The 19,695-nt window shown below is 39.2% G+C and overlaps 1 protein-coding gene across 1 annotated transcript; it reads left to right on the top strand.

Annotated features, from left to right (window-relative positions):
- Positions 1–6,491: 6,491 nt before the first annotated feature.
- On the top strand, positions 6,492–6,794 carry LOC147445087 (uncharacterized). Its single transcript, XM_086528002.1, has 2 exons — positions 6,492–6,594; positions 6,679–6,794. Exons 1-2 carry the CDS (start codon positions 6,492–6,494, stop codon positions 6,792–6,794), a joined length of 219 nt encoding a protein of 72 aa, XP_086384128.1.
- Positions 6,795–19,695: the final 12,901 nt, after the last annotated feature.

The raw sequence follows: 19,695 nt of genomic DNA, 5'->3' as shown, positions 1-19,695 counted from the left end.
CGTAGATTAAGGAAAAAGTAAGAAATGTCTGTTTTACATCATTTTTTTAGAAATTGCCAACTTGCACGTTGATTTTTGGAAAATCCGAGTAGGATATGATTTTTTTGGATGGCCAGTTTGCGCGCCCTTGTGGCCCCTCTTGTTGAGGGTCCCTGGGCCCCTAAAATGACAAGTACAAGCTTTTTTTAATGCATGGCCATGAGATAGAACTGGGCAGTTTAATGTGTTCATAGCAACTCCTCCCCCTCCAAATGGCAGATACCTAAACCTTGTATCATTCTTATCAACCATTTTTTACTTCCTTGTGTCCATCCCTTGTTCTTGGAAATATCTTGGTCCCTATTTGTGCCTGGATGGGCATTCTACGCGCCGTTGTGGTCCCTCTTGTTGAGGGTCTCTGGGGCTTCAAAATGACAAATAGGGGCTTTGTTTTAATGTATGGCCATGAGATAGAGTTGTAGTGTTTGATGTCCGGAGTATTCACTATGTCAAATTTTCCTATATCATGTGCGTTCACCACAATGGATTGAAAGTAGCCCTTATAGGCCTTACCTACACATGTTTCTGTAACTTTACAAGAATATAATTTCCCTTCTGTTGAACACATGTGCTATGTTACATATACTTTAGTGAACTCGCAAGGTCAAAGGACTCACAAATTTTGTGCACTCAGAACATTTAGCACTAGAAATCAACCAAACAAGGAGCCAATTTTTACTTCCTTGTGTTCACCTCGTGTTCTTGGAAATGTGTTGGTTAAGCCATTTCTTTGGTATTTAAAACCACATGTGACCCCTATTGTTATAGTATCCGACCAAAGGTTTCTTGATTAGCAGTTATATAGGTTCGAGTGATACATATCTTCTATGTTAACAATGCATGTATCTATAATTTATGTTTACACTTTCTCTATCCAAATGAGCTACATAGTAAAAATCAAATCCGCAATTCAACAATTAAGTTCACAAGGTGATAGCTATTGGTATGATCTTTAACAATACCAAATAAATAGCTACCAATAGCGAATGAATAGGGATATTTAAGAAGTTTTGATACCAAAAACTTGTCAACACTACTCAAAAAGGTGGAAACTCAAAGGTTTTATAATATATATGATGAAACAAGAATCAATAATAATTCACCCCTATATATCTACACCTCCATCTCAAGTTGTCAATTCCCTAAGTCAAGCTTGGCATAGGCATAGTATGGAAACAATAACATTTTGGAAAGCAAGAATTTAGCTTTCTCAACTTTTGAAATGTTCCTATTGATATACATTCAACATCCCCAAATGAGGACATCTTGACAAAGGTTATGATCCACTTAATAAGAATAACCATTAGTGATTAAACTGAAATCAAAATATTGCATGAATTTCTTCATGGTGGAATGATTAAGACTTGAAACTTCAAACATCTTACAGGCAAATCAGAATATCCAAAAAAATCAACAATATTTCTCAAATCTGTATGAAACTCCAGTAATCTAAATAAAATACTCTCACTCAGTGCGACACCATTTAACAAAAAGAAATATTTATATTGCATTTATAGAGGAATCCAGCCTCATAAAAATAATTACAAATGGAGACAATGTTGTTGCTGTTAGGCTTCTCTTACAAGTATTTGTCTTTCTCATCTAGAGATTCATATACACGAGTATTTGTGTGTCTATGACACTAGGGAAGATAGTAGTACTATAGGGATGGCTTTTCTAAGAGCTCCTAGAGAGTACCTATTGGTTCAAGATTCTACAAAAATCCTACTATTCTTATCAAAATCTTTTAACACGGTAGTGAAAGGTTCCTCACGGAACAAAAATAGGGTGATTTCCATCTCTGCACATGGTTGCTTGCTCATGTCCTCTCAAAACAAGTTGACTCTGTAAGTAAACAACAGATTATGTGAGCACAAAGTTATAAAGTACAAAATGATACCATTCTAATAATCTAATGACAAATATACAAAGAATAAATTATAAGAAAAATCTTTGATGACTCTCCATAGATAACACAACTTACTTACATTGTGAGACTCAATCACATGCTACAAAACTATAGATGGCGCACCAAAGCCATCAACAAAATAGCACCACCCAATGTTATAAGGTGTGAAGCCTAAACATTGAAAGCCATAAAAAGGTTAATTCCCTCCAGCATGGTAAACTTAAAGATGGAGATGATCTTAAGCTCTGAATGTAAGCTACAAGGGTATTTTTCTCACCATTCTATCTTTATGTTGGAGATGAATCCTTGCAATGCCCATGCACTATTCACACCTCCTGTTCTTGTGGTATGCAAGTCATGTGAGTTGATGCTTTTTCCACCTTCGGGAGTAGAGGTTTCCATGTAGTGAGAGTGAATGAAAGTAGAAGGAGGAGAATCTTGTTTCATGTTGTAATGGAGGTGAGAGAAGGGAGAGGAGCTAGCTTTGTGTGGAACTATGTGGTGGGCAAGGGGAAGAGATGGGGAAGAAGCTTGCTTGGTGCTACAATGGAGATGGGAGAAAGCTAGTAGAGAGATAATGTTGAACTATAGGGGGTGCATGTGGTTGTTGCAACCATGGAGAGCTTGGAAAAGGTGTTGTAGAGAGAGAAAATCACTTTTAGCTATAGAATAGGTTTGGAAAGACTTTGGAGGGTGGAAAATGATGTTTTGAAATTTTTTGAAAAATTTTAATTCTTTTTTAGTGCACGTTTTTTACTTTTGGAGGTCAAAAATACTTTTCTGACCATGAAATAGGTTAGGGGACCTTTTAAGGAGGGAAAACTTGAAATTTGAAATTTTTTGAAATTTTGAAATTTTTAGTGTATTTTTAAATCCGGGCCAAAAAGTGGGGAAAAAAGGTCAAAGTGGTCCCCTCCCCCCCTCCCTTTCCCCTAGCCACCTTCCTTACCTTCTCACTAGGTAAGAGGCCATTAAAAGGTGTAAGGCTACCTTGTCCCCCTACTTTTTTGAGGGTATAGAGTGCGTCCACCACCCTCTTCCTATTGGATGGCCTCTAATTAACCTTAATCCCAAAGGGCCCCTAGAGGGTTCATATTTTTCCTAATGATATTGGTATGTTCATCGTACAAAGCTACACTTGAGGGTCTACAAAGCATGGCCCCTAGCAAGAAAAACGTGGTGGATACTACTGAGGTAAGGAGGAAATATTTTTTTTGCTTCAAACATTTTTGATACTGTTTCGGGTAAGGCATGATATGTGCTCCCAAGGGGAGGGAATTTGGACTTATTGCTACAGCAAGTGCTGGTGGTATTGAAAATGAATTTAATGAAGCTTATAAGTTTAGGAATTGAGGGGGTTATTCTCGTACTACTTCTCTTTGGGTTCTTTTTTTATAAAAAGTGTTGCATGGATTTGTTTGGTTGGGGTTTTGGCTTGCCAACCGATCTGGTACCAACTACTATTTGCATAGCTATTGGATACTTCTTTATGGGGCCCTATGTAGGGAAGTTTTTGCTGGTCTCGGCTGATACTAAGAGTTAATATCCGCTAGCTTGCATACTATGTATACGAGTGTTATGATTGCCTTTAGTATCCGCTAGCTTGTATACTATATATACAGGTGGTATGTATGCATGTGTTATGATTACATACTATGTATACAAGTAGTTCTGGATGTATTAAGACAGCCGAAGCTATTAGTATTGATGACAAAATGGCAGTAATGATCAACAATAGCTTCTCTTACTACTCCTGTTTTTGAGGTTTTAGTTAAGGCTTGACTTGCTGATCAGGGCATTGAAAAATGACAATTAAAACCCTTAATGATGCTCTTTTGGTACTGGTCTTCTTAGACATCTGAAGGTAAGTATACCAGTTGGTCTCTGGTGGCTGCTAGCTTGCATAATATAATATTTTTAACCATTTGGCTTGCATGTATCTTAATGGGGTAGTCTCCCCCACCTTCTTTGCTGGGAAGATGAAAACATAATACTATACCTGCTCTTGACGAGATTCTATGAACTGGAGTATTGAGGTAAGGCCTTTTTTGCATGGCTATGAATATATAGGATACATGTCACATATGTGAACAAGTACTGGTTCTGGTCTTTTTCGGCCATTGGAAGGTAAGTGTATTTGCTGGTCTGGGGTCGCAACTAGCTTTTAGAATTGGAGTATTTTTTTTGAATCAGATTGCTTGCATATCTCTTGATATGGTGGTGTTGTTCCCCCACCTTCTTTGCTGGGATGAGTAAACATGATATTATACATGCTTATAAGTGCATTCTACAAGAGAGAATATTGGGGGTAGATTTTCTTGGCCTGGCTATAGATAGATTAGCTAGATGTTTCATATAAACATAGGTTTGCATTTCAAAACATTGGTTCCAATTGGTGGCATCAATTATTGACCCGGATCAAGGTGGATTTTCGGTATGAATATAGGGCAATGAAATATAAGAAACTATTTGTACGTGATAGCTTCTTACAGTTGCTGCTCTTTTTACCAGAATCAAACATTTTTAGTTGTAGCTTCATTTGAAAACAATGCTGCATCTGGGACTGTGATATAGTATTTGGCCTAAATTTTGGTCGGGTTCGACCATATAACCAGTCATTTTGGGAGGCTATTAATCGCCTATGTGCAGTCTCTTCTCCTCTTTATGTATAAGGGCTGTTGTTACTGATTCTGCTTCACACTTACTTCTCCTTTATATGGTATATATAATGTAATTGTTTGAGTGGGAGTTGTTTATTGCAGTTGCTCTTACCTACTGCTTGGTTTACCAACAACTAAACTATCCAGCTGGTGCTTCATATGCGGATGATGCTACAGGTGGGACTATTGTATTATATTCATCTCGGTCTTAGATATGGTTATTGGAGATATAATTTCTTTTACTACTTTTATGTTGAGAAAAATAGTTATGTTGCATGTATACATTTGGTCGAGGCTTGCCTTCGCGTTGCCAGATACCAGCGGGAATCTCTTACTGATGCTCCTCTAGTTGTGGCTTTTTCAGCCATCCGAAGTTTGAATACAAACTGGAGTATTGGGGAAAATACTTCTGGCTTGGAGGTGAGTATTACAGTTTCTCTTAATGTTACTTGGTTCAACAATTATGTAGAGCTGGGATTTATTTTGTTTGATGCTGTATCTGGGACTGATATATAGTTTTCAGGCCCCGAATTTGTTTGGGTGTGACCATATAACCGGTCATTATGTGTTGGTATAAACCACCTATGGGGTTTCTCTTATCCTTTGTATGGTATATAGGACTATTGTAAAGTATTCGGCCAAGGATATACTGTGGGTTGACCTTATATCTAGTCTTTTTTGCTGGTATTAACTGGCTTTCCACTTCTCCTCTATATAGTTTGTATAAACCTTTTATCTACTTGGATATGGTTGGGAAGCTGACGGGCTTTCCAATGGTTTATCTGGTATGGAATAATGAGTGATTGGTTCTAATGGTGTTTGCAGAACAGGTGGGTAATGTGCTCACACTATTGATCGGAAAAGTATCTCTTCTAGTGCTTGTCCTTGAAATATTCTCTAAATTCCGTTTTCTTTTATGTCCGCTCTTCATCTGGGTTGTATGGGCTCCTTTATCGGCCTAGATTTGGATTTCACATAAATTTAACCCAATTGGTTATTCGGTGGTAATTACCTGGAGGAAAATATAACTAAAAAACTCTTTTACTCTTCAGAACAAAGAAAGGTTTACATAGAAACTTTGACTTCAATAAATACATTGAATTAATTTTCTAAAGAAAGTCTTCTGGAAACTCATGGGGTTAAGGAACTATGAGCTTCTTTTAGCTGATTATGTATGTCAATTAAGGAAATTTTTAGGCTCTATTTCACATTTGAATTTTGGTATTAAACTTTGAATTGGAAGGAATACTGTGCATTTCGAAAAATTTAACCTAACACTTTGATGATTTTTTTCTAGAAATCACGGCCTTTAAGAAGGCTATTACACATCATTTTCATTCAAACAACATAGTTTTCTTCTTAAGTTAGTACCAAGGTGATATGGATGACAACTAGGTCACCCCAGTTACCTGTTATGCGCTTTGAAAACTAACGAACAGTTTGTTTTCTTACTGTGGATGCAGGTAAGGGTGTCCTTTCCTTGGCTACTATTTGACAAGTTGGAATGCTGTTCACTTATACTGTCACACTAATCAGTACCTTCTTACCATATTATGGCCTGATACTGAGATGTATTTGTTTGGATTTTCAGTTGAAAGGAATACATGATTTGATTTGAATTGTAGACATTGGTTTGTAGTTTTTCTCATGTGTTATGTATATTGATAATAGTTTAAACTCTCTCTCTCTCTCTCTCTCTCTCTCTCTCTCTCTCTCTCTCTCTCTCTCTCTCTCTCTCTCTCTCAACAAGGCAGGATTTCAAGGGCACAATAGTGTGATGTCTTAAGGATTTTCAAAGCATTGTGAAGGCCTCTCTTCAAATGCTAGATGAATGCCTCCATTCAAATGCCTTTTTAAAGCACAAGCGAGGCTAACAGGTCAAGATGGCTAATGAAGGGGTTGTTGGAGAAAGATGCCTTGCTAAGCAGAGCTTTTGGTCAGAGTGGGAGTTGGGGGTTTTAGGAGAGCCCCAGGCAAGCAGGGCAGGTAGGAACAGGAGAAGAAGAGGGAAGGAGGGTTGGTTCACAGTACTTGATGAGATTTTTATTTGAGATGTATGTTGTTGGGCAGGTGAGAAGACCCCTCGAGGGATTGAAGATTCCTACCAAGCTAAGGGAGGCAGAGGAGGGGACGATCAGAAGGGTCTCATGGAGAAAATATTAGGATGCGGATGTAGAAAGAGTTAAGATTTTCCAGTTAGTGTAACTAATAACCTACTTGGCAAAGGCAAAATTTAACTCATTTATGTAAGATTCCCTCGAGGCTCTGCGATACATAGGTTCATTAGTACACCTCTCGTTCCTATCCCTCTCTCACTCTGCCTTCTCTGCCCACCCTACTTCCCCTACAGCATGTGGAAATGGCCCCCAACACCCCCAAACAAGATGTCAGTCAGCTTTTGCTTAGATGTTGTCCCTGCCAGTTTTCCAGCACAAAGTTTGTGCGTTCATCACAGATGATAGGAAGTGAGTTCTTTTTGTAGGCCCTCATTGCCTTTCTCTCCATCTCCATCACCATCTCTCTCTCTCTCTGTCTCTCTCTCTCTCTCTCTCTCTCTCTCTCTCTCTCTCTCTCTCTCTCTCTCTCTCTCTCTCTCTCTCTCTCTCACTCACACACACACTCACACACACACACACACACACACACACACACACACACACACACACACACACACACACACACACACACACAAGTCTCTGATAAAGGAAAGATGAAAATCATGAGGGGTAAGCGGGAGTGACAGGTACAAGAGACTCGTATATGGGATCGTTGACATGTGTGTGTGTGTGTGCGTGTGTGTGTGTGTGTGTGTGTGTGTGTGTGTGTGTGTGTGTGTGTGTGTGTGAGAGAGAGAGAGAGAGAGAGAGAGAGAGAGAGAGAGAGAGAGAGAGAGAGAGAGAGAGAGAGAGAGAGAGAGAGAGAGAGAGAGAGAGAGAGAGAGATGCCAGTCGCAGTTGGGACCAATGTTCCAAAAAAACCTAGGTTTAGTGTAGCCCCACCGACAAGTTTTGAGATCTACCTTTAAATATATAGAGACAAATAGAGAAAACCCACAATGTATAGAGACAAATAGAGAAATTTAGTGTAAAAACCTTCAAAATTTAGTCAATTTACCTCTATTCTTTCTCAAATGTAGGTTTGCCAAGTTTTTGGAAATCGATTATTTTTTACATTGGTCGAGACTCGAGAATTGAGAGGGAAGTTCATAAGAATCTCCTCACAACATCCTTCCCTTTGTTGGGGAATAAATCACCAGTTGGGATCTGCCACCCCATCCTACAAGGGAATCGCACACCTCTTATTGCCTCAAACTTCCATGGCCTAGGCAACCATAGTCCCTCTAAGAAGTTGGCCACGAAGAGGATCCTTCGTGTATACAACAAAGGGGGGTATGCAGACATGATTTTAAGATATTAAACTGATCATTTAATGTGGGAGAATAGATGGGAACAAGGGTTAGAATATAGACATGTGCTTACGGGGCTATCTCAACATGGGGCCAATGGTAAAGGGGTTCAAATGAGGGGTGATCTGTCAAAGAGAAAGGTTAGCTAATGGATCTTAAAAACCTTAAGGCTAGCTTCATTAAAGACCTCCAATGGTTAAGTCCTTTGACCTTAGGTAAGCTAGGGCTGAGCTTGAGGTGGGAACCTTGCCCAAGCTTGAGGTGCTTGTCGTGCTCGATGACTAAGGTGCTTGTCATGCTGGATGACTAAGGTGCTTGAGGTGCTTGTCGTGCTTGCTGACTAAGATGCTTGAGGTGCTTGTCGTGCTTGCCGACTAGGGAGCTTGAAGTGCTTGTGGGAACACTACCCAAGCTTCAGGTGCTTTGACATGCTTATTGACTAAGGTGCTTATGTCTCATAAGTCAAAGGCATACCTACAAAGGAGGGGCCGATCCCTAAAGCTAGGGGGATGAGAGAGAGAGCGCGCGCGCACACACACACACACACACACACACACACACACACACACACACAAGATAAGCCAAGCCTCAAGAGGCAGCAAGGACACATGTCAAGCCCCTACCCATGTTACCCTTAGGAAATGCCTAAATCCTATTGGATAGGCTTATAAGGGGTCCAAGGAGCATTTAGATTAATTAATTAATTATCTAAGAATTATGAAGCCTCTCTTTCAAAAGGGGAAAGAAGGACACTTGTCCAAAACCTACCCTTGTTGCTTGATATGCCTCTTGCATGTGATTGGCTAGCCTTGGAGGGGTCCAATGAGCTTCAAGAATGAGTTACAAGGGGGGGTTGCTTGGGGGATATACTCTCCCACACACATCCATACACATGCTGATTGTGTGAAGTGCAAAGGGCAAGAGTTCCATCTCCTTCTCCAAGCTAGTAGGGAAGTTGAGAGCCTACACCAACACTCTTGGCTATGGAATGAAAATCCAACCAAGAGCCATGCTTCAATGCTTAAGCATGCCATCTTCTCCATATTCATTACTATGCTATTATGTATGCTAGCAAGAAGAGTGATGCTAAGTGAGGAACTATTTCTTTCTCTTATGAATGTTTCTTCTTTCTCTTCCCTACCCTCATTCCCCACTAGCTCTCTTCACCTTCTAAGGTGTTTGAGGCCTTGGGATAGTTAATGCTTTTTAAAAGTCTATGTTATGCTTGTGATACATTAAGTTTTCAATCTTCATTACATCACCTAGGTCACAAGGAACACAAAGATTGTATTGTACCAAGTCTCTCTTGATGGGAGAATCTATAAATAGAAATGCCTATTGGAGGGGGACCGGATCCACATAAATTCGGTCCTCAAACTCTGTCAAGTTCTCTAAACTCTCTCTCTTGCAAAAGTATTGTTCATGCCAAGTTAATTAAGTACAATGATTATGTTGCTACCATCAACTAAGTTTACACTCTATGTTCTCAAAGTAGTCTCACAAAAATGCTCTCTTTAATTCTTCTTCCTCTTTCTCAAAGTTCATAGGCCATTTCCATTACATTGGTATAAGAGCATTTGGTTTCTCTTTTCTTGCTTAAGAAGAGAGATCCTTAAGTAGCCTATTAATGGTTGATTTTGTTTATTATATTAGGGTAAGTGGGACTGGGATTTATTATCGGTTTTGTTGAGCCCAGTATGTGGGATATGGTGCACACCTTGGGAGCTTTGGTCTTTATAATGGGGTCTTTTTAGACTTGCCTACGACTTTACCATTATTGAGCCATAAGAAGTCCAAAAGGAGCTATCCCTCGACAATTTTGGAATATTAGATCCACTCCACTACACTCTATAATTAACCAATTCGAGCCATGGGTGTAGATACTTAAGTGCTAATTTTCAAATGCTAAGAGGAGTAGCAACTAAGTTTTTGAATTGCCAAAGAATACACTAAGTAAACACACAAATTCTGTTAACATGGCTGACAATAACCAAGAGAGTAGAATGAACATTGATAACTTTGATTTTGCACATGAAGGTGCTAATGATGGCCCCCCCATGTTTGTCAATTATCTTGTTACTAGGTTGCAGCAAGCTATGTGCAACCCTCCTTTGCAAGCCAATGTTACTCAACAACTTCGGGCTTATGGGATTTCCCTTCCTTTCCAAGAGGAGAGAGATATTAGGAGGCCTCTTGATGAGGCCCCAAAAGAATGCTCTCTCCCATACAAGAGGAGGAATCCAAAGAACGAGAAAGTAATGAATCCCTAAGTTCCTCTGAAGATGTCGCTCCATGAAGATGGCGCTCTAGACGGTCGCCAACTCCTCCCAAGAGGAAACGGTCAACCCACATTCCTTCTCCTCGTCATTCCAAAAGGGAAGAGAGGAAACAAAGGAAGAAAAGGGCAAGAAAGAGGTCACCCTCTTCTCCTTCTTCTTCACCTTCCTCCTCTTTAGACGAAAGCTATGGCTATTCTCCTAGAGAATATAAGAGGGGAGGACATCACAAATCTTACCCTGCATGGCAAAGGTCTCAAAAGCTCAAGAAGTTCAAGAGGGAGGAAAGAGTATCTCTTTTTTCACCTACGATGTCACCTTTGGTGCTACCAACAAAGTATTGGCCTTCATCCATCAATTTGATGTGGCCTTTGGAGACGAGGGCTTCACAGAATCCTCCAAGCTACGCCATGTAACTATGCAATTTCAAAAATTGGCTTGTCGATGGTGGGCTAGCCTTCATGGCAATGACGAAGCCCCAAAGACATGGAAAACTCTACGAGTTTCCATCATGAAGCAATCCCTTGCAAGAAATGCAAAGGACAAACTGCTTACCGAATGGCAAAGTTTGAATCTTCTCTCCCATGATTCTATTCACAAATATGTGGACAAGTTTTGGGATTTACATCTCAAGGCTAATGTCTTTCAAAAGATAGACTTCGCCGAGCAAAATCAGCAATTCTATGCGGGATTACATGAAGAGATGGCCGAGTACGTCAACTATCAACGGCCTGGCTCTATCACCGAAGTAATCCACCACACCATGGTTGCTTCATGCATCAATTTCCAACAAGGGGCTAGACGGAATGTCAAGCCCATGGAAAAAAAATACAAGAGTGAAGCAAAGGGGAAAACCAATGCCCAAAATTCTTCCCAAGGCAATTCCAACAACAACAATTGGTCCAAGGAGAAGGGAGTTCACAAAGCTAAAAACAAACTCTCTCTTGAAGAGCTTGAAGCTTTTCGCAAGGACTATAAATGATTTCAAGTGTGGGGAGCAAGGACAATGCCATCGTTCTTGCCCCAAGAGAAATGCTCGCAATGAGACTCCTAGAGCTTCCACTATCGAAGCTCCAAAAGAGGATGCACATTGAAAAGGATCGCCTCTCTCCTATGCTTGGGGAAAGGTAAGGGAGCATGAGGCCTTCATCTTGTTTGACCCCATCTCTACTCACAACTTCATATCAATGGAGTTGGCCACCAAATTGGGCATTCAAGGTTTAGATACTATAATGGCTGACATCGCTTTCAACAGACACCAAGCCTCTGTTACTACCTTGATTGGGAAGTTGAGGCTTCATGTCCAAAGCTATGTTGACAAAGAAGACTTTTCCATCCCTCCTCTCCAACATGAGGATGCTATCCTAGGGGCACCATAGTTCAAGCGCTTGGCTGCCAACATGAACTTCCTTGAAAGGAGAATTTATTTCACCTATAGAGAAAAGAGCATGTATATAGATGCTAGTGAGTCTAGTTGGACTATACCACTTGTAAATATTCTTGCTTTTGATAAGTCAATGAAAAGCTCAGTTTCAGTGTAGATGATTTTTTTCAAAGAGTCCCTAAAAGATCCTAATGTTTCATCAAATGTAAATGGTAGGAATCAAGAAGAGTTAGACTTGTCTAATTTTCTAAAAGGATTCCACGATGTGTTCATCGATGATATCCCTATGGACCTACCTCCAAAATGAGGGGATGATGACCATCGAATTGAGCTCCTACCAGGAAGCTCACCGCCTAACAAGCCTCCTTATCAAGTTTCCCAAGCTCAATAAGAGGAGATCATGAGGTAAGTACAAGAATTGGTAGACAAACAGATGGTCAGACCTAGCTCCTCTCCATTTTGTTCTCAAGTCCTTTCAGTGCAAAAGAAAAATGGTACATACTGCATGTGTGTGGACTATCCAGCACTAAACCATATCACTATCAAAAACAGATTTCCCGTGCCTCAAGTAGAAGATCTGTTTGATAAGCTACAAGGCTCTACCTACTTCAGTAGATTGACCTTAAAAGTAGCTATCATCAAATAAGTATAGTGGATGAAAATATCCTAAAGATCGTGTTTCATACAATGTTTGGTCCTTATGAATATCTAGTCATGCCTTTTGGCTTGAGTAATGCATAGCCATGTTCAATCGTCTAATGGAAAAGATCTTTAGACCCTACCGCAAATTCACTGGAGTGTTCTTGATGATATCATCATCTACTCAAGTCCTTGGAGGAACACAAGCAGCATCTCCAAGTGATTTTTCAAGCATTGAGGAAGAACAAGCTTTTTCTCAATCAAAAGAAAAGAAAATTTTTTTCTTCAAGAGATTTGATACTTAGGTCATACTATCTGTCAAGATGGTATCTGTATGGATCTATCAAAGTTGGAGGTAATAAAAGCATGGCCTAATCCAAGGAATCTACATGAGCTAAGAAGCTTTATTGGTATGTGTGCATACTCTAGATGCTTCATAGAAAAATTTTCTCAAATAGCAGAACCATTACATGACTTAACAAAGAAGAACACTAAGTATTTATGCACTGTTAAGAAGCAAAATGCTTTTGACAAGCTTAAAGAGAAGCTAACCTTCCAACCAGTCCTTATGCTTATGGATCTCTCAAAGACATTTGAGGTCCAATGTGATGCTTGTGGTGATTTCCTTGGAGCAACCTTGCTTCAAGAAGGGCATGCCATAGCATATGAGAGCCGAAGGCTCAATGCCGATGAGAAAGAGCTTTTAGCCATTCTAGATGCCCTAGACACATGGAAGCACTATCTATTGGAGACTCCATTTATCTTACAAACAAACCACCAAATTCTCAAGTACTTCATGACGCAAACCAAGATTTCCGACAAACAAATGAGGTGGGCGAATTTTCTTTTGCAATTTTATTTTCATATTGTTCACATTGCTGGTAAACAAAATCAAGTGGCCGATGCACTTTCACGACGACCAAAAGTTAATACTGTGTCTATAGAAACTCACAATGATCCATCTTCTATGATAGATGAGTATGATACCGACCCTGACTTTAGAGACATAATGTCAACCCTTGCTTTGGGAAAGAAAGAGGAACCATTCACCTTGCAGGATGGTTATATTCTCCACAAAAATAGGCTATGTGTTACCCACTCCCTTCGTGAGAAATTCATGTATGAATCCCATGCTCCTCCTTATGCGGGGCATAGACGCACTCAACCTACTCTTCGAGGTATAGAGACGTATTTCTATTGGCCTACCATGAAAATGGACATACAAGAGTATGTTTCAAATTGTGTAGTATGTCAAAAGACTAAGTATGATAGAGGGAAGCAACCTGGATTACGCCAACCATTGCCTATCCCTAATTCACCATGGGAGAGTAGTGGAATTTATCTTTGGACTACCCCACTCTATCCATGGGAATATGGACAATAGTTGACACGTTTAGCAAGCAAGCACACTTTATTCCTGTTAAAAAGACTATCAAGGCACACCAAATGGAAACTCCCTTCATATCTCAGATTTTCAAACACCATGGATTTCCAACATCCACTGTGTCAGACAGAGATCCTAGAATGACCAGTAATTTTGGAAAGGTCTCTTTAAAAATCTAGGTACAAGATTGAATTTATCTTCGGCCTATCACCCACAAACAGATGGCCAAAGTGAGATAGCCAATCTTACGATACTCGATCTACTAAAGACTTATGTTACAGAAGTAGATCAACAATCACAATGGGAAAAGTATTTACCTCTTGTAGAGTATGCGTACAATAACACTGTCCATACTATTACAAGAAAAGCACCTTTTGAAATCATAGAGGGAAGACCTAAAAGTCCCTTGCTACTTAAAGTACATGGGAAGATCTTTGCTGCCAATGAGTATAGCCATAACCTGTAATTAGAATCTTTTCAAAAAATTAAAGATGCTATATCCATCTCTCAAGAAAGGCAAAACGTTGTTGCTGACAAGCACAAACAGCCTTAACATTCAGAGGAAATAATTGGGTCTTACTTAATTTTACCAAGGCTCGATTGAGGCAAACCACGGGCAAAAACTATGGTCCATCAAAAGTATTTTGCTAAATTATCAAAAAGATACTATGGTCCTTTTCAAATGTTGAAGCCAAATCAATGAGATGGATTATCAACTCAAGTTGCCCAACCATTGGCTCATACACAATGATTTTCATGTGAGCCTACTTAAGCCCTACAAAGGAGAGCCACCAAGTGAACCAATTATTGAAGACCCTCTCGAAATCGAATACCAAGAAGAGGTGCTACAACCTGAAGCTATCCTTCGGCATGAAGACAAGGTACTACGACATGGTAAGATTATCCAACGGTATCTTATTAAGTTCAAAAATTATCCTTTTGAAGATGCTAGATAGATGCAAGGAATACAACTTAAGGATAGTATGAACATTGTCAATGCTTACAATGCTACATTAGAGTAAGAAAATGTATTTTTTTTTTTCAAATGACCAATGTTTTTGTCTTATAAGACTAGCTCTCTTTTTATTGTGCACAAATTTAAATAGTATGCATGCGTAGAATCATGTTTATGATGACAACGTCTCTCAAACACCAAGTATAATTTGTCACTCTACTTTGGGAGAATGAAATGGACTAAAGAGCAGACATGCTTGCGGCAGCTATGTCTCCCAAGCACCAAATGGATTAGTTATCTATTTTGGAATGATGTCGTAGGGTAAAAATGGATCCTCTATCCGCTAAGAAACATTGACTAATGACTAAGGCTTTAATCTCTTCTATCTCATAGTCCAAGACGACTATCTAGCGAAGGCTAAGTAAGCGTTATCTAGAAGTTGAAAGTGTAACTTGCGGATGAAGATTTACCACCTTTCTTATTTGTTTTGAGCTGAGGACAACTCTTTCTTTTTGTTGGGGAGTTTGTAAGGTCCTCCTCCTAGCCCTTACTTTTGACCGACATATCTAAGCCATTGACTTTTAGAAAATGATCGAGTAAATTTGGGCCATAGTCAAGCACCCTAATTACTTACGAGACACGTTTGATTTACACCATGGGAACATGGATATAACCAGTGAATGGGAAAATAGTTTTACCTCAAGGAAGAAATTGTTTAAGGAAACAAAGAAAGATAAGGATAAGGATAAGGATAAGGTGAAAAATTAGCTTGTTGAATAAATCACTTGTTGAAAAAGTAGCTTGTTGAAAAAAGCTTTGGAAAGGAAGAAAGGCTATCAAGATATGCAAAAGTAACTTATCAAGATAAGTTAAGGGCCTTATCAAATTAAGCTTAAAAGGAGGCTTTCTCTACTCGTTCAACACTTTCCTTCTCACTTTTGAAAGTGCAAGCTTAAGAGCAAGCTTGTGAAAGCCAAAGCTAATCCTCTCCTACACACACCTCTCTCTCCAAGAGAAACCATGTCCATAACCAATATAATCAAATTTATCATTACCCTCTCCATCTTATCTCTCCTAACCTTCAAGATTTCCATAGTTTGAATCTTCTTAACTTCTCATTCTTCCAATAGTCAAATCGGTGGTTTTCAAGCGAAGTGAAGCGGGAAAGAGACGGCCATGTCAACACACTTTGTCGTTACTCTTCTAAAGCAAGGAGAAGACTTTACGATATACACACTAAGGTAAGGTTATCTTGCTATTGCTCATTCTTGAAAGGGATTTACTTTCATGCTTAAGTCTCACATTTTCATAAGCAATCATTTTTGCTTAGGAGGAAGACATAACTTCTATGTTGGTTGTATATGTGCAAGGTTTTGTTTAGTAATACAAATTAGGTTAATGCTTAATTTTCTGAAGAGAAAGTTGAGGCTTTGAAGGTTAATTTAGCATAATCAAAGGAAGTTATGTGAGAAAGATGATTTCCCATAAGGTCATTCCCTCCCTTCCCTCTTGACAATTGAAAAATACGAATCTCTAAGCCTCTCATAGCTATGTGAGTAATCCTCTCCACGGTATAAGAGGTAAGCCTAAATCTCATCTTAAGATTTTATTCAGCATTCATACTCCCTTGCATGAGCATTTCTCACTACATGAACATATCGACTCTTAGGAACTTTGCATTTTACTTCGGATGTCATGACCGTGTTGCTTGAACATAAAACTCCCATCGCTTCCATGGAGATGTCCCGTGGATGAAAAGTGATGCAAACGAAATAATTGGAAATCTTCCAAGATGGGGTTAAATTGAAACTTACGTCAAGACAAAACCTTAAAAGCCAAGTGACTTGTTGTTTTCTTAAGGTCTTGTTTGAGTAAATATTAAAACTAAATTAGAAACTAAGGGATTATAACTCAAGGAACTTAATCTAAATTTAAGCTAAGATAAAAACTTTATCGAGAAGATTTGACGTGGATAACCCTAGCATAACATAGAAGATTTAAATGTGAAATTTATCTTACTTGTTTGGAAAAGGACGACGTAGGTGTTTACCTATGGGATGCAGCGGGGGATGTCCTTTTTGGCTAAGGACTAATAACCATTGATCTATGTTTTGAGCTTGGATTCATTCAATGCCCTAGAAATGGGATTGGATAGGAGTGTGTCCCGGCCAGGTGGTGAGACCCACAGATGCATCTAGAAATCAGCCTATTGCGGGTAGGCCTGATGCCAACTGGAAAAGGAGGAAGGAAAATGGATCCATGAAGGGATCAGATAAGGGAGAAAGATGTGATTAATTAAGGAACTCTTCTCATTTGTTTGGCAAAAAGGAACCTTGGAATAAAATGAAAAAATGTGGGAACAACCTCATTAATGAACACTTGCAAGCGTATGCAATAGTTTACATGCTTCTTTCAAATGCTTGAAATGTATTCTTGGTTTGACATGTTTGGAATACGTTTTTCTAGTATCATAGTACTACCTTAAAAGGGTGCATTTACCAAACGGTCTGGTGAGAGGGTGGATTACGAAGGGTTAATTTGCTGGCCAAAAATTTGAACCCAATTTTATGTCGTCCATTAAGTTAAGTCGAAAACAAGGAAAGGGATTCCGATCTACGGAATGGGAATAAAACTTGGGAACAAGGAATTCGTGTGGTTAGTAAATACACTCATCTTAGGGGAACGCCTGACGACTGTGCTCGGTCATAATTGGGGGAAAAATGTTTAGTGACCTTGAACCAAGGGTGAACTAGAGAACTCCCACTAGTTGACCTTGGAAGTTTGAGGTTGAATTTAAACTGATGACTTTGATTGGAAAGTTGGACTGGTAAGCAAAGGTGCTTCGGGACTAAGGGATTCATACAAGAGAAAGTGAATGTTATCACCCCCTTGAGTTGGCATCAAAGAGCAGAAGACATAATGTCTACCTCACATGTAGGTCAAACATTGGATTTTTCCATGAATAAGTGCCTGTCTCATGCCAAAAAATTCTTGAGTGGGTGGATCTCACAAAAGGCTTGCCATGTTAGCAATTGGTTCTTTGATAATCCTCCTAGACCAATGTTCTTTAAAAAGTTGGATACCTTCTGAAATCTCATCTCAAAGTTTAATAAGTCAAACACACTTGTGCTAGGTGACTCCTTGTATAAAATGTACTTTAATTATCGTGCATGCTATGTAAGTCTTCCTCAACTGGAAAGGCAGAATGAGGAGCAATGGAAAATTTTCTTAAGAGAGGCCCGTGGTCGAGTTTGTTATGCAGTGGACAAAAGGTGCTAACAGAGAAGAAATTGTCAGAGAGTGCTCTTTGAGTCTTTGCAACGGTGGAGCTGCACTATTGTTGGAGACAATGTTGACAAAAGGATTTATATTCAAGCTCCCATCTTGCCAAAGATAACTATAGAGGAGGTCTTGTAGCCCCTACCCCCCCATGTAGCTAACTTCCATCACACCAAGATCCCACTCACTATGTAGCTAATTGCCAATACTCCGTGTTATACATACAAAAGTAAATGAATGTGGTCTTAGAAATTTCTCGTGTTGATCTAGCATCATTTCTATATTTTAGTTCATATTGTGGTTCTGTCAAGGGATACGTATGAACATTGTTCTTATTGTGCAAGTGATATATTTACCCTCAAAGCACCATTCTTGTCAAGTGGTTTGTAATAAGTGCTTGCCTGGGGATTGTTAGTTCCTATCAAGTAGCCTGCAAATACTTGTCAAGTGGTCTTAAAGTGCTTGTCTTAAGATTGAAAGTTCTTGATAAGTGTTCTTAAAGTGATTTGCAAGTGGTCTAAAGGTGCTTCTCTAGTGGCCTAAAAGCTCTTCTCAAGTGCTTACCAAGAGGTCAAAAAGTGCTTGTTCAATGACCTAAAAGTGCTTATCAAGTGGTCAAAAAGTGCTTGTAAGTGGTCTAAAAGTACTTGTAAAAGTGACCCGAAAGTGTTGTCAAGTGGTTTGAAAGTTATCACCAAGTGGTTGTCAAGTGTGTTGTATGTTCTTCCAAATGGTTCACAGTGCTCTCCAAGTGGCTTGAAAGTACTCATATGTGGTGTGAAGGTGGTAGACACTATTGTCATAGAGATGAACGTGTTAGGGGAGTGCTTCAAAGTTAGAACTTAGTAGCTCTCCTCTTGGGGCATGCCATTATAGATTTATTCATATACCAGTTTTTCCATGCTCACATAAAGCACATTGAGGTGCATTATTACTATGTCAGGGAGAGGGACTCTCACCAAGAGAGATTATCTTGGCTTATGTGTCAACGCAAGAAAAACTTCTAGATCTATTCACAAAGGCATTTCCTTGTAAGAAGTTTGAAGCTTTCTGCAAAGCATCGGGATTTCCTTGGAAGTAGCATATCCCAAAGTTCAAAAAAAAAAGAAAAATGAAGCATTTTTTATAGAATATGTCTTGCTAGTGGAGCTATCAAGATTTTAAGATCAATGGAGATGTATGGAAAATTAGATTAGTGGTTGTAGACTAAGAAAATATCCTTTATGACTAACCCCGGTGAAATGTTGAGCAAACTACATACATCTAGAGAACGGAAATTAAGAAGACAATAGGTTGTTGATTGAGTAGGCTCAAGAAGAAGCTCGGATAAGAATTATGCAAAGGAAACTTGCAACAAGAAGCAAATTTACCTATTTCACATATATATTAGATTTAGCATGAAGAATACCTGCAAGGGGGCATAGATGATAGAATTCTAGTCGACTCTACTATGAGCTACATAGAATGGGCATAAGTGGATACTAGAGCTCGTGCAAATGCTATGAATTATTCCACCTTTTTCAGAATGAAAAAGGAGATGATGGAGCCATTGCACATGAATTTTTGTACTACCAAAAATTCCCTATTCCAAACAATGGGAAGAGCTAACATAGATGTCACTGTAGATGGAGCATCCTATCAACAGTAATTCTTTGTCATACTAGATTTTCATTTGGGAGAAAAGGTGACATTGGGGACACCTTGGATTGAGACATACAATGCAATATCAGATAATAAAAATAATTCCTTCATGGTAAGAATCTT

Source organism: Adiantum capillus-veneris, chromosome 13, assembly GCF_014529385.1.
Source record: "Adiantum capillus-veneris isolate H3 chromosome 13, ASM1452938v2, whole genome shotgun sequence".
In the NCBI taxonomy this organism is placed as follows: Eukaryota; Viridiplantae; Streptophyta; class Polypodiopsida; order Polypodiales; family Pteridaceae; genus Adiantum; species Adiantum capillus-veneris.
Note: the sequence above shows the minus strand (reverse complement) of the source record. Positions and strands in the feature narration are given on the sequence as shown.